Source organism: Ilyonectria robusta (genome assembly GCF_021365365.1).
Source record: "Ilyonectria robusta strain PMI_751 chromosome Unknown BGZ61scaffold_8, whole genome shotgun sequence".
In the NCBI taxonomy this organism is placed as follows: Eukaryota; Fungi; Ascomycota; class Sordariomycetes; order Hypocreales; family Nectriaceae; genus Ilyonectria; species Ilyonectria robusta.
In genome coordinates, this window is record NW_025764442.1 from 687261 (window position 1) to 704144 (window position 16884).

Sequence of the window (16884 nt, forward strand, 5' to 3'; positions counted from 1 at the left end):
GGCATGAGCCTGGAAGTCTCCACGTGGGCGGTTCCCTTTGGCGCTGTCCGGGAGGCGGACGGTCCACTGAACTTCCCACGTCCGGCCCACTGAAGAGGCCCGAGGCCCTTCGCTGAAACACCCTCTCAGTGGTGCCCGGACGTCCAATCGTTCCTCCCCCAAACCCCAGTCTTGAGAAGCTCGCAGTCACCAATGATGCAGCCCCGCGACGGCCAGAACCTGGCAGAATCGCGACCTGCTCGCAGAGAATCGATACCGCCATGCATCCATTGGGCGTCGGCGCACCGGCTCCGCTGCTGCTCGTCTGGGCTGGCGGCGCTCTCTGTAGGCGCTGGCGCTGGCAGTGGGCTTGGGCTCCAGTGACCCTGCGGCCGGCCGGGCGACCCCACGACGCCGTGTCCGCGCTGCGATGCGCTGCGCTTCACCTCGTCTCGTCGTGAAAGGCGCCCGCAGCCGACGAGACCACACGCAGGCCATGAAACGGCCGAATGCTGGCGCGTTCAGACTCTGTGTTCCTCCTGCTTCCGCCGGCTGCCAGGCCGTCCCGCGGGATTGATTGGGCTCCAGCGCCTCCCGCAAGCCATCCCATCAACTCGAAACAGCGAATGGCGAAGCCGCTTCCCCTTGACCCTCTCGATCCAACGGCGACGCGCCCTCCTCGTCGCCCTTCTCCATGCTCGCTCCCCTTCACTTGCGTGCTGCGACAGGGATGGGCTTCCCCGGCTCACTTTTTTTTCGTGCGTTCTTCACCCTAGCGATGCGGGTCGATGGGTGTTGTGATTGTTGCGCCTGAGTGGCTGTTTGCTATTAAAGAATGCGTGGCTGCTGTTCATTGACATTGTGACCCCTCTTCTTCTTGATTGTTCTGCATCTATTCAAAGCCCAACAATGGTGTCTATGGCCTAAAATAACGACTGTTCACTCTTTTCCTTTCTCTTTTCTTTCATTGCTGACTTCTTTCTCCCATTCGTGTTCTGTGGACTGGCTCCATCGTACTTAACTCTCTCATTGACCTCCGACTTCTCACTTACACATTTACGAGCAACCGTTTTCCTCCCACTTCCATCTACAACCGTTACAAAAACGCCTACGCCAACAATATCCCTGCCATACTACCGGGTTCTTTGGTAAGGACCTTTCTCTTGCAGGCTTGTGAACATGTTGTCTAACCGCCCCAGAGACCTGCGCCATCTCTCTGACCGACGACCTTTCTTTTCACGACCGAACATGTTCAAAGGCGACTCTATCCGGGGACCGGGGATGATAATCCTCCAGGTCCTCCGCGCCGTTACCCTCATTACGCTCATCACCGCCGCCGTTGCGTGCTGGACCCTGATCATCAAGATCGACACATCCAACGGCTTCTTCTTTTTCGACGCAGCCTCTCTCTTTTTCACAAGCAACATCGCCGTCTTCCTCGCCGTCTCAGAACTCCCCATCGCCAAGTCCTACTTTCGCCGCACATGGCCCGTTCTCTCTGACGAGTCCGGCCTCACCTGGCTGGGCTTCGCCATGGCCCTCATCGGCTGCAACATCCTCGGGAAGCTCAACCAGCCCGCCAACTCTTCCAAGAAGCTCGGCCTCCCCTTCTGGCGCCTCGTACTCGCTGCTGGAGTCCTCGCCATCACATTTGGCATCATCAACATCGTCTGCTCCTTCATCTTCCGAGACTCGGCAAACGGCATCAGCGCCCGCGTCGTCCGCTCCGAAGGTTCTCTCGCGGCCCCCAGCCAGGCCGCATCCTCTTACAAGGAGCAGTACTCCGTCCGCAGCAACTCGCTCCGGGGAGAGAAGACCAAGTCCAAGTTCATGTCCATGTTCTGGAAGAAGGATAAGTCCCACAACGCTACCGAAAGGTCTCCAAGACCAGAGATCAGCGCGCCCATGCCTTCTCAAGCTCACCAACAATACGATGTCGAACGCGACCCTGCCTACTCTCCAGTTTCCTACTCCCGCGGCCAGCGAGACGAGGAGGAGTGGGACCGACGAAGTCCCATTGTCCCCGAGGTCAAACGCCCAGACACTGCTCTACACCCCATACACTCCCGCACCAGCAGGTACTCGGAAGCGCACATGTCCAGATTCTAAGAGATTCCAAGAGATTCAAAGAAATTCAAATAGCTACAAATTCAACAAAGGATATCACGCAATTAGGCGGAGGAAACAGCGGAAGTGGGCGTTTGGAACACTAATGGAGTTTGGTTGTACGTTTAGCGGAATACCCGTCGGATCAGGGAGCGTCTTAGATGTTTTTAGTTCAAACTATCCAAAACAATCGTTTGTATTCATATTCACAGAATTTTTTTTCATTATACTTTCTTTCGTTTCACCTTGACAGTGAGTCAGTGACACTGATGACAATGCGAATGAGTTTGAGGTGCAAAGGTAGGTACGTACCAAGGTGACATTTATCTGATGAGTCACGTGAGGCGCTACCGTCTAATCTCCAACGACGCCTTGAAGAAGCTGTTGCACCCTCTCCAGATCATCAACTCTCCACACTCCCGGCGAACTCCTAACACCCCCTTTGCAGCTCCAACTAGACCTGTGAACATCCCCGAAAGAATCCGTTCAACCCAAAGCCGGGCACACTGTAACGTGACATCTCCTTGGGAGTCCGCGTCCGTCGCCTCCGATCAGTTCTCTCCACACGCGACACCTCGCTCGGGCGACTCTACAACCCGATCAAACGCCCGTCAGGCCCGTCAGAGCCATCCGTATCGACCGAGACAGTACGCTAGAGACTGCAGATACGTTGCGCGCACTCGTGGTGAAGACCGGTTGGGTCCATGTCTGTTGGGGCTTGATCGCGGCGTCCGTAAAGTTTTGATCTGGGAAAATACTGGTGCTGGGGCTAGACTGGGGAGGCAGTGCGCGCCAGGAAGGAGGCTTCTTGGAATAAACTTGACCAGATTAGAACGTGCTCCATTGCACCGTGCTCGCGGTGCCATCGTCCGTCAAAGTCCTGGCTGCTTTGGGAAAAGCACCTTTATCGCTTTTTGAACTGGGGGACTTTTCATTGTCGCACCAAACACAGACATCCCTTCTGCATTCATCTTCTACAGATCGTCCATACCCCCCTTTCCCCTTTATTATCCAGCGACATCCACCACCATGTCTTCTGACTCTGCCGAAGTGGCGGAGGATTATCGCCTCGCCCTGGAGGACCTCTCCTCCAACATGCGATTCGAAATCAGCAACCTGACAGTAATTGCGCGAGAAAACACGGAGCACGCTCTGGCCATCGCAGAGGCCCTGCAGCAGCACATCCTCAAGGTAGGTGTAGTTATCGACTCGTCCAAACCTCGGAGCCTTTCTTGGCCCCTTGTTCTCTCACTTCGTCACGAACGTACAAAGAGTCGTAATGCTGACGCTTCCGCTAGGCACCACCCAACAAGAAACTTCCCGCCCTTTATGTGCTGGACTCGATCGTCAAGAATGTTGGCACTCCGTACACCCTTTACTTTGGCCGCAACCTGTTCAAGACATTCATGGAGTCGTATGCTGTGGTCGACCAGCCCGTCCGTCGCAAGATGGAGGAGATGTTGAGGACCTGGAAGGAGCCCGTTCCTGGATCGATGGATAGCCGACCTGTCTTCACACATGAGCTGGTGCGCCCGATTGAAAATGCGCTCATGAGAGCACGAGCTGCAAGCATGCCTCCGCAAGGGATGATGCCGGGCAGAGCTCGTTCAGCCATGCCGCATCGTGATACTCCCACACCTCCCGGAATGCGAGGCAATGGCGCGCCACAGGGATACCCAGCGCAACAATACCCACCCCAGAACGGCAACTCACCCTTCCCCGGCCAACAGGTGAGCGCCTCCCGATGACGTATCTGAACTCGCACTGACATGACCACAGGCCCCGTTCTATCCCCCTCACTCAACCCCTCAGCCTGCTGGTTCAGCCCCCGCGCCTTTCCAACCTCCGTATGCAGGAGTGCATGGAGCCGCTGGACCGGTCGCACCTGCTGGAATAAGCATAGAAACATTGAGCAAGGACATTCAGAACCTGATTGTGGCGACGAAGGCGGAATTTTCGCACAACCCCCATGATGCTAGTGTTCAGAACAGACTAAGAGCCCTCCTGGACCTCCAAGGCATTGTGCAAAGCACTAGCTTGCCGCCGGACCAGCTCGAGCTCATTAAGAACAAAGTAACTGAACTTGCTGCCGTAAACATGAGGGGCCTCTCGGCCCAGAACTCTACCCCTACGCCTGCAACCGTACCTCCCCAGGCACCGCCGGCACCTCCGGTGGCTGTAACTCCCTCGCCCGCGCCCGCGACTTCGGCCATCGGGAGCGTGACGCTCGACTCGCTGCTGGGACCGGGTGCGTTGGCGGCCTTGATGGCGAGACAGTCGGCGACTCCGCAGAATGCGACACCAACCCCAACCCCTCCGTATGCTAATGTGGCTATCCGATCACCACCGCCGACTCACACCGAGCCACCGAAGCCCGCTGCGGCCCCGGCGCCCTCACCAGCCCCAGCAGCTCCGGCACAGGCACCGAACCCGTTGGCGTTGCTTGACCAGCTTCGGCTGGCTGGTATGTTGCCAGCGGCCACTCCTCCAGCGCCCCCAGTCGCGCCGCCTCCGGCATCGATATTGCCTGCCAACATTGCGAGTATCCTGGCTTCTACCAAGGCTGCCGCTGGCCTCATGAGATTTGACATTGCACCGGGCAGGGGAGTCAACGCTGCTGCTCTAAAGCAACCGTAAGTCGTAGCCTGCAGTTCCTCTGTATATGACACTAATTATTTTTAGATTCCATCCGTCCTTGCTTTCCCGTCTATATGATGAGCTTGGACCGGCGTGTACCCAGTGTGGCCGACGGTTCAAGACGGATGAGGAGGGAAGGAAGAAGAAGACGGCTCACATGGACTGGCATTTCCGAGTTCATCAACGAAGCAATGAGGCCGAGAAGAGGGGCATGCACCGGAGTTGGTATGTTGACCAACATGTAAGTCGAACTCCTCCTTCCTCACTGTAGACGGTGTAGCTAACCTGATACAGGACTGGGTAAAGTCACGAGAAGTCGTTGATGCGGACCACATTCCCGCCCCTGACGAGGCCTCGGCACAGGCAGTCAAGGCAGCGGCAGAGGCTGCGAAGCCCAAGTATATTCCCGTTCCTGAACCGTCCAAGGGCATCAATACAGTGTGCCCGATCTGCCAGGATCGGTTCGAGAATAAGTGGCTAGACACGGCGCAGGAGTGGGTGTGGCTGGATGCCGTCCTGGTAGGCAACCGGGCATATCACGCCTCGTGCCACGCCGAGGCAACACAAGACCGAGAGAGCACGCCTGGTATTACACGGCCACCTGAGTCGTTGCTCGGAAAGCGCAAGGCCGACACGAGCATGTCATCTCCTAAAGTGCGGTCATTGAAGACGTCAGCTTAGACCCAAATCGAAATGGGAACTGCAACCAACAGCCCCCTGAACCCAAGGGAGCAGTATATGCGACAGAGGGAAACCCTCAACGATGGAGGGATATGCCAGCACGAGTGGTAGCACGGATCGGCGTTTTGGTGCATTGTTTAGGTATGGGCGGGTGGACCGGTCGTTAGCTGTGATTAGCTTACTTTTGGGGAGGATGCATTGCTGGAGAGCCGTTTTTTTGACGATGATTTTTTTTGAGAAGGGGAGAACCATGGAGGATTTGGTTTGGAGCTGAGGAAAGGAGTGGACGAAACGGAGAGGAGAGTAAATGATGATTGCTAGGGACAATACAATGGACCTTGATACAAGTTTTGCTTGGATTGTGTGATGTGAGTGCCTAATTTATTACTGTGAATAAAAATGTGAATGATGGTTAGGGACCAAGGATGAAGAGGAGGATGAATATCATCTCTTCAGATTATATTGAAGCTCAACTGCTTTGATAAAGTATTTGACATGTCCGTCTAACAAGAGCCGATATTGCGGGACCGAGCGGCCCGCTGTACGGCAGTCCCCCGCGCTAGCCTGAGTGGCAACTGCCATTAAACCCGACGGCGTGACGGCGTGACAGCGCGTCATACCTCCGAGATAAATTCACCTACGACGCGTTCCACGCCAACTACTCCCCCGACTACAATTACGCTATTGATGCAAGGGGCCACGCCTGCACCTTGGATGGCACATCACGCACATAGCACATAGCTCGACCAATTCTGCGTCCCTGTGCCTCCTTCCCCCCTCCAACGAAGCGATCATGGCCGTCGACTGCCCCATCTGCAACAAGCCGGTCAAGCCGTCCGAGATCAACAGCCACCTCGACTCGGGCTGCACCAGCTTCATCTTCGACAAAGACAAGGACCCCACACCGCCGCAGACGCAGACGCCCCAGGCCGCCGGCTCGCAGAAGCGCTCCGCGTCGACCTTCTTCTCCACGCCCGCCCCGAAGCGACAAATCGCCCCTGACGGCCGTGTGGCGACGACGCCCGTCAATGGCGCCTTGCAGCCCGTGATAGGCAAGAAGCGGACGTTCGAGGAAGGCCCCGGGGCCGTGTTCGGAACTGGGCTGCGCGTGAAGCTGGAGGCGACGGCTGAGGAACGAGACGGCGAGGCGACTCCCGGCGCTGTCAAGAATGAGCAGGATGCGGACGGACGGGTGGTGAAGAAGACCAAGACGCACCGCTCAGCGCCGTTGGCAGAGCGCATGCGGCCGCGGACGCTCGACCAGGTCTGCGGACAGGAGCTCGTGGGCCCCAACGGCGTGCTGCGCTCGCTGATCGAGTCCAACCGCGTGCCGTCGATGATCCTCTGGGGTGCTTCGGGCACGGGCAAGACGACCATCGCGCGGTGCATCGCCAACATGGTCGGCAGCCGCTTCATCGAGCTCAACGCCACCAGCACGGGCGTCGGCGAGGTCAAGAAGCTGTTCCAGGAGGCCATCAACGACGCCGCGCTCACGGGCCGCAAGACCATCATCTTCTGCGACGAGATCCACCGCTTCAACAAGGCGCAGCAGGACGTCTTCCTCAAGCCCGTCGAGGACGGCACCGTCACGCTGATCGGCGCCACCACCGAGAACCCGTCCTTCAAGGTCGCCAACGCGCTGCTCTCGCGATGCCGCACCTTCACCCTGCAGGCGCTCACCACCGAGGACGTCGTGCGCATCCTCAAGCGCGCGCTGGAGGAGGAGGCGTCCGTCTACCCGCCGACGCCGCTCCTCGACGACGCCATGGTCTCATACCTCGCCCGCTTCAGTGACGGCGATGCCCGCACCGCCCTCAACCTCCTCGAGCTCGCCCTCTCGCTCACCACCCGCGAAGGCATCACGCAGGAGGACATCAAGGCGTCCCTCACCAAGACGCTCGTGTACGACCGCGCCGGCGACCAGCACTACGACACCATCTCGGCCTTCCACAAGTCAGTCCGCGGCAATGACCCGGATGCCGCCCTCTACTACCTGGCCCGCATGCTGCAGTCCGGCGAAGACCCGCTGTTCATCGCCCGCCGCATGGTCGTCATCGCCTCCGAGGACGTGGGCCTCGCCGACAACACCCTGCTCCCGCTCGCCACCGCCGCCTACACGGCCACCCAGCAGATCGGCATGCCCGAGGCGCGCATCCCTCTCGCCCACTGCGCCGTGGCACTGTGCGCCGCCAACAAGAGCACGCGCGCCTACCGCGGCCTCAACAACGCATACGCTGCCCTGCGCGAACCGGGCGTCGCCAGCCTCCCCGTGCCGCTCCACCTGCGCAATGCCCCGACTCGCCTGATGCGCGATCTGGGCTACGGCGCCGAGTACAAGTACCCGCCCAACTACCGCGATGGCCTGGTCCGCCAGACGTATCTTCCCGACGAGCTCGTGGGTAGGACGTTCCTCGAGGAGCGGGACTTGGGCACCGAAGTGGACCCTGATATGGCCATGGGTGGCACATAGGCGGCATTCCAAGACAGAACAAAAGATGGGATATATATAATTAGAAGGAAGAGCGGTTGGATATAAAACGGCGGGATAGGCGTAAAAAAGACCCCTGATACGCCGACTTTAGGCTACAACTGTATAAATACTAACTCGACGAAGGAATGATACCAAAAATGTGTACAATTTATATATCAAGAACCCATATTCTATGTCCATTTCGCAGCCGTGTCAAAATGCCACAACAAAATGCTCATTATCCATGCTGATGGGGAACCCCCCTTTAAACGCCTTGTCCCCAAGAACTCCAGAACCAATGCCTTGAGTTTCGTTGTTAATCATCCTGCGTCAAGTCCACAATTTCAACTTCGCTCATCCGCGCCACTCGCCCTCTGTTGCCTTTGCGCTGCAGCGAAGCCGCCTCCCGGGCGATGCAGTCCTCGTGTTCATCAGAGTCGACCTCGATCTCCTTGAAGAAGCCCACAGCGCTGGTCCGCGGGACGAGCAACTTCTTCTTCCGCACGGGGGCTGGGCCGGGGCTGGGACTTCGGGTGTTGGAGAGGATTTCCTTGCGGCGTTTGCCCGGTGAGGCCGAGGCGCGGGAAATGAGGGAGGAGAGGGGTTCGAGATCAGAGGAGTCGCTCTCGAAGCCGCTGAAGTCATCAGAGTCGTCAAAGTTGGTGATAGGTAGTGAGGCGGCTTTTTCCTTCACCGGTCGGGTTGTCGACGGCTTTGGCATGACCGGTTGGCTCGCACTGGGTCTGGCCGTCTTTGTAGCGAACATGTCCATTGATGATTGCTTCATCTTAGTCGGCTGAGATCCTCTCAAACTGGCCGATTTCTCGGCAGTCTTCACATCGCTCAACTTCTGCCGCTCATTCCTCACCCCTTTCGCAGGATAACCCGAGGACAATATTGAGCGAACCGACTCAGGCAACTCAAGGGTGGAACGGAACGGGGATTGACGGGAACGAGGTTGACGAGGAGAGGAGGGGGAAACTGAGTATGCCGGGCTGGGCGGACTAGATGGGATAATGATCGCTTGTTGGGCACCTTGAGGACCACGGGTTCTAGGCGTCGCTTGTGAGCTGGCAAGTGTCCAAGGGGTCTTCTGCCTGGCCAGGATGGCGGTAGCCTCGGGCGTGGAGTGCTTACTAGGTTCCAGCGGAGATGGCACTCGTAGCCGTCGTGATGTCGACGCCCGAGTTGGTGATGATATGCTCGGCTTTGCTGGTCCAGTATCCTTCTTAGTGACCTTGAGGACCGCTGTATCCTTGGATCCTAGTTTCGTCACTTGGACGAATTTGTCAAGAGAACCAGAGGGCATGCCACTAGCAGCCTTGCTCTTGGAATTGGTGAGTTTTTTCTTGGCTGGCGCCTTCTTTGCCGCTTTGGCCGACTCTGCGGCCTCCCATTCTTCGACAGCAGCAGGCACGCTATGCCTAGCAACAGCCTCTAGGACCCAGGCGAGATCAGGTTTCGCGGGATCGTATATTTTCCCTACGATGGCCTTGGATCCGTTTGTTTCCATACCATCAACCGGTGCCTCGAACTCGTCATCGCTGTTCAGCGCCAATCCACCTCGGCCAGATGCAATTTCTTCGTCCACCTCTTTGGATAGATCAATGGGGACCATGTCCTGTGGAACGTATGATAAACGAAGCTCCCGAGTGCTGTCTGTGCTGAAATGGGATCTGCTGCCTGTGATCCGCTGAACGTGACTACCCTCGGGTTGTTGGAGGATATTTTTGACAAGCAGGGCCTGGCCGAGAACACGGATGAACTTGATTGCCCCTATCCGAAAGTCCCAATCGAACGTCTCCCTCGTAAACTCCCTCAGGTCTTCGAGATAAAGATCTTGCTTCCGGCTGAACTTGTCGCGAACTGCATCGAGGTTGGCTTCGGGGGAAACTACTGGATGGGTGTAGTAACGAAGGACTTCTAGGTTGGGAAAGTCTTCGGGTATCATTAGAGCCTTGTGTTTTGTCCTGAAAAATCCCTTCTCGTTGGTCCTCAACTCGTGCACCAGAGATTCTCGCCATGCTTGGATGCCAGCCTTGTCTGATGCCTTCAATCGACAAATGGACTTCCCAAAGCCAGCTTTGGCAGCTTCACATGCCACTTTGACACCGCAGCCGGGGATTCCATCTGGCAGATAGTCACCGCCGCTCATAAGAGCAACAAGTACCATGCCTTCTCGGCCTAGCCCTAACTCCCTAATGTTCATTGACTCAACGTCGTATAGGGACACGTGGGTAGGCGTTTTGGAGCCCTTCCCCTCAGCCGACCAATTGCGCAGCGTTCGCGTGCACCCAAACATGATAGTATCGACATCCTCACTGAGCACCGCATCGACAATGCCGTGTTGTTGGAGGAGCGCACACTCCGCCTCGGCCTCTCCTGGTGCATCGTGGATAGTGAAGCCAAACAATCGGATCAATCTTTTCGCTTGGGCAGTGGCGACACCATCTCCACGCCCAGATCGTTTGTTTCGCTTGAACACAGGTTTATTAGGTCCGTCGAAGACAAATATCGGCTCGATTGGGGTGGCGAGGAGGCGGGTGAGACGGTAAAAGAGGGTTCTGATGGCGGGGTTGGTTCCACCTAGAGTATGATTAGAAGGAATGTAATAGCATCCAAGGGCTAGCCATAATTACCTCGAGCGGCTTGAGTCTGGAATTGCCAAATGGCAATATCCACAGCAAGTCGGAGTGGGCGACCCTCGTTCACGAAGCTGTCGGCAGCGAGCCTTGACAGGGAGACTCGCGTGCCACGGCCGATCTCGCCATAGATTCTGCAAGGGTTAGAATGATAAATAGAAGCAGGAAGGAGAGACAATACCCTTTGATGCCCATTTGGAGCGCATGCAGCCTCCAGGGCAGGGTTGTTTCGCACTGGTTGAGATGTGAGCGGGTTGAAGTTGCATGTAGGTTCACGAGGTGCCCCGCGTCACTGGGGTTACGGAGCAGCCAGTGACAATTGTTGACTTACAGCACAGAGCACTGAGGCTTTGGCACAACGCAACGCCTGCGTCGGTGCATCGGCGCTCCAAACGCCGACGTCACTTTTGGCCAACCAACCAACGACGCGCACGAAGCCTAAGCAGGAGAGCAACCAAGGCGTCGCATCAACCTCCTGAACCAGCAACGCTACAAAAGCAAAACGGCCGCACTATTGCATCGCGGCCATGGCCTCTGGCGCAGGACCGGCTCTTGCTCACCGGAGCGTGGCCAGCATCCGCTCAGCGCCTACGCAAGGCCCCCCGGGCCCGTCCACACCCCACACCCCGAGCCGCAACATCGCATCTGCGTACGGCTCACCGTCGACCATCCGCGCCGACGATGACATTGTCGTCATTGAGCTGGGATCACGGCACATCCGCGCGGGTTTCGCCGGCGACTCGAGCCCTAAGGCGACGCTGCAGTGCGGCCCCGAGGACCAGCGCCGCGTTGGCGACTTCAGGAGTTGGCAGGCCCCCAGGCGCCATGCTGGGCTGGATTGGGCGCCAGAGCATGAGTTTTGGCGCTACGACTTGCGGGATGTCGACCTGGGGCTTTGCCAGGATAACCTCGAACGCGTGATACGAGATGCATTCACCAAGTAAGTTTCCTTCTCATCCATGTCTCACTAAATACTCATGTGAGACCTTAGATACCTGCTCATCGATTCTCGGCCTAGGAGGCTGGGTCTTGTGTTGGATTCCGCTGTGCCAGTGCCCCTATTGACAGCCGTACTGGACACAATGTTCAACCGCTTTCAGTCTCCCACTATTTCTCTCATGGCCTCCTCGGTCACGTCAGCCGTCTCTGCGGGTGTCCGCTCAGCCCTGGTCATCGACCTCGGCTGGGCTGAGACTGTCGTGACTAGTGTGTACGAGTATCGTGAAGTAAAAAGCACGCGGAGTGTCAGAGGAGGGAGGCTCCTCTTGGACGCACTTTACAAGGCTGTGCATTCGTTGATGCGGCGAAATCACACCGACGACGAAACAAGAGCCATTAGCTTTGATGAATGCGACGATATTCTACGCCGTCTAATGTGGTGCAGACCATCCGCATCCAAGTCATCCCAAAGAGATTCGGCCCAGCTGGAAACCGTCGAGGAACAAGACGAATCCGAGGCAGAGTCATTACAGGACGTACTACAGATAGGCGTGGCCAACGTGCCCATCAACTCAACAAACCCGCCATCGACACTGGAAATCCCATTCGAGAAGCTGGCCGAGGTTTGCGACGACACATTTTTCGATCCTTCGGTGGACCAGACGACGTTCGATGACCATGAGCTCCCGATTCACCTGCTTGTCTACCAACATCTCCTACAACTGCCATTGGACGTGCGGGCCATTTGCATGTCCCGAATTATATTCATAGGAGGGAGTTCCAACATCCTGGGACTCAAGCAGCGAATCATTGATGATGTGACGGCCATCGTCAACAAAAGAGGATGGGCGCCAGTTGCCGGCAAGGGCGTGGACCAGCTACGCAAAAACCCCAAGCTGCAACGGAGATCCAGCAGTTCGCCACTAGGAGACGGTTCTGCATCGCCGTCCGAGACTAGCGATGACCAAGAAACTACACCCCGTGGTCCTGCAGATGCCCGTCCTGAGCCCGATCATATCGAGGCCAAGGTGGCACGTTATCGGGAAGCACCACCGCAAATGCATGGAAAGTTCCGTGTGCTACACTCTCTTGGACCATGGACTGGAGGTAGCTTGCTATGCCAGTTGAAGATGCCCGCAATGGCCATTATTGATCGGGAGATTTGGCTGCAACAAGGCGCCAACGGAGCGTCTCGACCAAACGACATTGATGTCAAGGCTCAGCAACGGCAGAGCGTGACTACGGGCGGCTACGCGAGAGGTGGCGGGGGACATCACACTGCCTGGACTCTGGGGACCTGGGGATATCTGTAAATGGGCCCATTGGTTGTGAGGATTGGACAGCTGGACCTCAATGGGTGGCGTGATTATCGCAATCGGCCGATGGATAAGATATCCACGGAGACACGTTGTTGAAGTAAAGCCTCCACGATGAAAGGACATGGACGGCGTCAACGACTAAAACATAGAAATGTATTAGACCTGGTCTACGAATATACCCCTTTTGCAACGATTCTTTGTCAACGGCCGCACCAGGAATGGGCCGGCTCAACGGTTGTTGCGGGCGCTTTGCGACGGCTTCACGATGATCTCGGGGATGGATCGGAGCGGGATCGGGTAATTGCATAACCCACTTTCTGAGCCTCATCCCACCACCAAAGCTTGGAGCGACGTCAAGCTCACCCCAGGGCAATGAGAAGCTCACACTGAGCCCGCAACGCACAATGAACAGGACATTGCTACGCCTGCGGTGTCGCAACCTGCAGCCCAAGGCGCACGCGGCATTGCGCCGCGGCTTCGCTGACGTCAAGCGCCCGCCGTCGGCGCCCAAGCCCATCGTCGACATCAAGCACATCCGCCAGAACCCGGAGCTGTACGAGCGCACCTGCATCGAGCGCAACTACAAGCGACAGGCCCAGAACCCGGCGCTGATTGTCGAGCTGCACGCAAAGTTCCAGGACCTGCAGCGCCAGGGCCGCACGCTGCGCGAGCGCTCCAACCTGCTGCGGCGCCAGCTCGCCAACCCGGCCACCAGCAGCGATGACCAGGACCTCCAGGAGGTGCGGCTGATGAGCCGCGAGCAGATCCAGGACGAGGCCCGCCGGCTCAAGCAGGAGCTGTCGGTCATCGAGAAGGGCGAGGCGCAGGCCGTCGCCCAGATGGAGGAGCTGGCGCTGGAGATCCCCAACCTCACCAGCGACGACACGCCGCGCGGCGACGAGCCGGAGCTGCTCACGTACATCAACGACCCGCCCACCTTTCCCGAGTCGCCCGAGGACAAGATCTGGCGCTCCCACGTCCACATCGGCTCCGAGCTGGGCCTGTTCGACTTCGCCGGCGCCGCCACTGCGTCCGGCTGGGGCTGGTACTACCTCCTCGGCGAGGCCGCCCAGCTCGAGCAGGCCCTCGTGCAGTACGCCCTCGCCGTCACCACACGCTACGGCTGGACTCAGGTGTCGCCGCCCAGCATGGTGTACAGCCACATCGGCGCCGCGTGCGGGTTCCAGCCCCGGGATGAGAGCGGCGACCAGCAGGTGTACACGATTGCGCAGTCGGCCGCCGATATTGATCGAGGCGTCCCCGAGATGTGTCTGACCGGCACGTCTGAGATTGCCCTCGCCGGGATGAAGGCCAACACCATCATCGACTCGGAAGACCTGCCCCTCAAGCGAGTCGCCGTCTCGCGGTGCTATCGCGCCGAGGCTGGAGCCCGCGGCGCCGACACCAAGGGCCTGTACCGCGTGCACGAGTTCACCAAGGTCGAGATGTTCGCATGGACGCCCCCGGAACAGGACACGGGCGTGGAGGTCCTCGACGAGATGCTCGACATGCAGACCGAGATCCTCTCGTCGCTCGGCCTCTACTGCCGGGTGCTCGCCATGCCCACGCACGACCTGGGCGCCTCGGCCACGCGCAAGGTCGACATGGAAGCCCACTTCCCCTCGCGGCGCGAGGGCTGGGGCGAGGTGACGTCGGCCAGCCTGTGCACCGACTACCAGACGCGGCGGCTGGGCACGCGCACGCGCATCGACGGCCGCCTGTCCTTCCCCTGGACGGCCAACGGCACGGCGCTCGCGGTGCCGCGCGTGCTGGCCGCGCTGCTGGAGAACGGCTGGGACGAGGAGAACAAGACGGTCGCGGTGCCCGAGTGCCTGCGGCCGTGGATGGACGGCAAGGAGAAGATTGGCCTGGGCAACCGCCGCTCGAGCGTGGACCGGGTATGAGGGAAGGGAAACGAAGCGCTTACGACAATGGACGATGGGGAGCTTGACGAGCAGCGGGGGCGAATGTGTACCATCATCGGGCTGTGTTATGTACCGGTCAGGAGACGGCCGAGGTATCACGGTGGAACTGTATATGTGAAGTGACTGGATTTGATAATGGGCAAAGGAGGACATGTAAAACCTCGCGGTACTGAAAAACTCTCCTGAATGGGCTGGCTGGCTCTTTGCATCTAGTTTGTAACCAAAGCAACATCGCAATGCAACCTCATCTAATAAACACACCACTGGTATTATCCCCACCTCTATACATCTCACCACAAGTCCACCACCCGTTCTTCCCAACCGGGCATCTTGAACGCCATCCCCGGGCTGCCTCGCATCATGTACCACCCGCTCATCTTCTTCACCGCGCCCAACCATCCCAACTCCCTGCGTCGCCACGCGCGTCCACTCGTCCCGTCCCCCCTGCGCTGCACCACGTACACGCCGCCATCAGCCGCCGTCGTGACCCTCGCCTCGCCGCGCTCCTCGTCGCCGGCCGTCTGGAAGTTCTGCTGCTGGCCGCGCCGGCGGCGGTGGTGTCGCAGCGCCTGGATCCCGTCGTCGGCGGCGTCGAGGCCCTCGGCGAACTCGCCCGCGGCGACTTCCATCCACACGTCCAGCGTGCGCAGCGTGTCGGCGTAGATGATGAGCAGGGCCGCGATGGACGATAGGCCCGCCGCGAGCCAGAAGACCCAGAAGGCGGAGCCCTCTGGGCCGTACGTGCCCTCGATGGAGAGCACGCCCGAGACGACGGTGGCCGGGAAGAGCAGCCCGCCGAGGTAGGCGATGCGGTCGAGGCTGCGGGAGTTGGCCTTCTGCGACGGTTCCTGAGGCTGCTTCGTTACCTGGAGGGATAAGGCAACGGAGAGATGCATTCGGCGGTGAAGACGCTCTGCCAGAGCTGTCCAGTCTGCTGCAGTTACACCATCAGGACCGACTCCGAGACCACGCCGCTCCATGCTCTTCGCAGTGTCGGCATTACTCTCCAGCGCCTGCGCCAACGCCCACAGAATCTCCACCGAATCGCCCTCGTGCGGCGGCAGCGAGTCCAGCGCAAACAGCCAAGCGTCATACGCCAGCTCAGCGAGGACCGACTCCAGCGGCCGCCCGTCACCGAGGACGTCCCACAGCGCGTCTTCCAGCCCCGAGCGCTCCGGGGGATACGCGCCGCCGGGGGTGTTCTCGGGGCGCGGGGGGCGGTTGGCGCTGGATTGTCGGCGCTGGTGGGAGTGCCGTGAGAGGCGGGGAGGGCGGTGCGGTGTCTGTGGGGGGAGGCCGTCGAGGAGGAGGATGGGGATGCGCGTGTTAGTCGAGAGGGCGGCGCGGCAGAGGCGGATGCCTTTTTCCTTTATCCGTCTCTCTGGGCCGTCCTCCTCGATACCCTTTCGACCATTACTCGACGGCTCAGTGTCGGCCTTCGTCTCAATTTCAGGATACTCCCACGCCCATCCAGACGCTCTCCTCCGCCCCCTCCCTTCAGCCAGCTCCAAGCCCACGGCCAAGTCCATCTCGCTCTCGCTCCCCCTCATGATAACCAGCCGTCTCCAGCCCGGTCGTTCCGGCGCGCCCATCTCCTCCCTCAGCTCGTCGACGTCCAGCACCCCTCGTTGTCGACAGGTTTGCGCGCTCCACTCGACGAGATACGGCCGCGGCTGCATCGTATCGGGGCCGTTGCCGCCCCGCTCCGAGGACCGGCGCCGTGAGGACCGGCGCCGTGGCTCCGGGGTTGGTTGATGTCGCGACATGAGCAAAAGACGCCCAAAAAATGACAATTGAGTTAGTGCGTTAACGTTGTCTTCCAGGAAAAGGTCTCATCGAATCTGATGAAACAGAACAAGTGAGGAATTAACCCGGGCAGACGACGTTTTTGAGTCGACGCACCACCTCCCACCGAGACACCATCAAGATCCCATGAGCACCGTATCTTCATCATGGGAATTGTCCTCCAGGCCCTCCTTAAGAATTACTACAAGAAAACGCGCCCCAGACGTGAGAAATGTGAGACCCCAAGACTCCAACCAGGCAGATGTGCCCTGCGCCTCCATAAGCGCGGTGCCCGTGGTGTTGAGACTTGGTCATGTGCGAGCGTCCATCTGACCTCAACCCATCGATAAGAAGCTCCACATAGCCCACGCGACACTCACGCTCACCAAAATACGCACACC

The 16884-nt window shown here is 58.7% G+C and overlaps 6 protein-coding genes across 6 annotated transcripts; 4 read left to right on the top strand and 2 right to left on the bottom strand.

The window, feature by feature from the left end:
• Positions 1-1227: 1227 nt before the first annotated feature.
• Positions 1228-2088, top strand: BGZ61DRAFT_477053 (uncharacterized protein; the record flags this gene model as incomplete). The annotated part of the gene is made up of 1 exon (XM_046248853.1): positions 1228-2088. One exon carries the CDS (start codon positions 1228-1230, stop codon positions 2086-2088), a length of 861 nt encoding a protein of 286 aa, XP_046105299.1.
• A 1026-nt stretch (positions 2089-3114) lies between these two features.
• On the top strand, positions 3115-7873 carry BGZ61DRAFT_349831 (DNA replication ATPase; the record flags this gene model as incomplete). The annotated part of the gene is made up of 7 exons (XM_046240178.1): positions 3115-3276; positions 3384-3815; positions 3865-4718; positions 4768-4963; positions 5017-5393; positions 5581-5665; positions 6098-7873. 7 exons carry the CDS (start codon positions 3115-3117, stop codon positions 7871-7873), a joined length of 3882 nt encoding a protein of 1293 aa, XP_046105300.1.
• A 316-nt stretch (positions 7874-8189) lies between these two features.
• BGZ61DRAFT_531595 (uncharacterized protein) lies at positions 8190-10710 on the bottom strand (the record flags this gene model as incomplete). The annotated part of the gene is made up of 3 exons (XM_046253728.1): positions 8190-10459; positions 10513-10649; positions 10697-10710. 3 exons carry the CDS (start codon positions 10708-10710, stop codon positions 8190-8192), a joined length of 2421 nt encoding a protein of 806 aa, XP_046105301.1.
• A 237-nt stretch (positions 10711-10947) lies between these two features.
• On the top strand, positions 10948-12987 carry BGZ61DRAFT_449870 (uncharacterized protein). The gene is made up of 2 exons (XM_046245663.1): positions 10948-11455; positions 11507-12987. Exons 1-2 carry the CDS (start codon positions 11043-11045, stop codon positions 12765-12767), a joined length of 1674 nt encoding a protein of 557 aa, XP_046105302.1. The 5' UTR covers positions 10948-11042; the 3' UTR covers positions 12768-12987.
• BGZ61DRAFT_449871 (uncharacterized protein) lies at positions 12988-15158 on the top strand. Its single transcript, XM_046245664.1, has one exon. The coding sequence runs from the start codon at positions 13178-13180 to the stop codon at positions 14675-14677; it is 1500 nt and encodes a 499-aa protein (XP_046105303.1). The 5' UTR covers positions 12988-13177; the 3' UTR covers positions 14678-15158.
• Positions 14989-16464, bottom strand: BGZ61DRAFT_531598 (uncharacterized protein; the record flags this gene model as incomplete). The annotated part of the gene is made up of 1 exon (XM_046253729.1): positions 14989-16464. One exon carries the CDS (start codon positions 16462-16464, stop codon positions 14989-14991), a length of 1476 nt encoding a protein of 491 aa, XP_046105304.1.
• Positions 16465-16884: the final 420 nt, after the last annotated feature.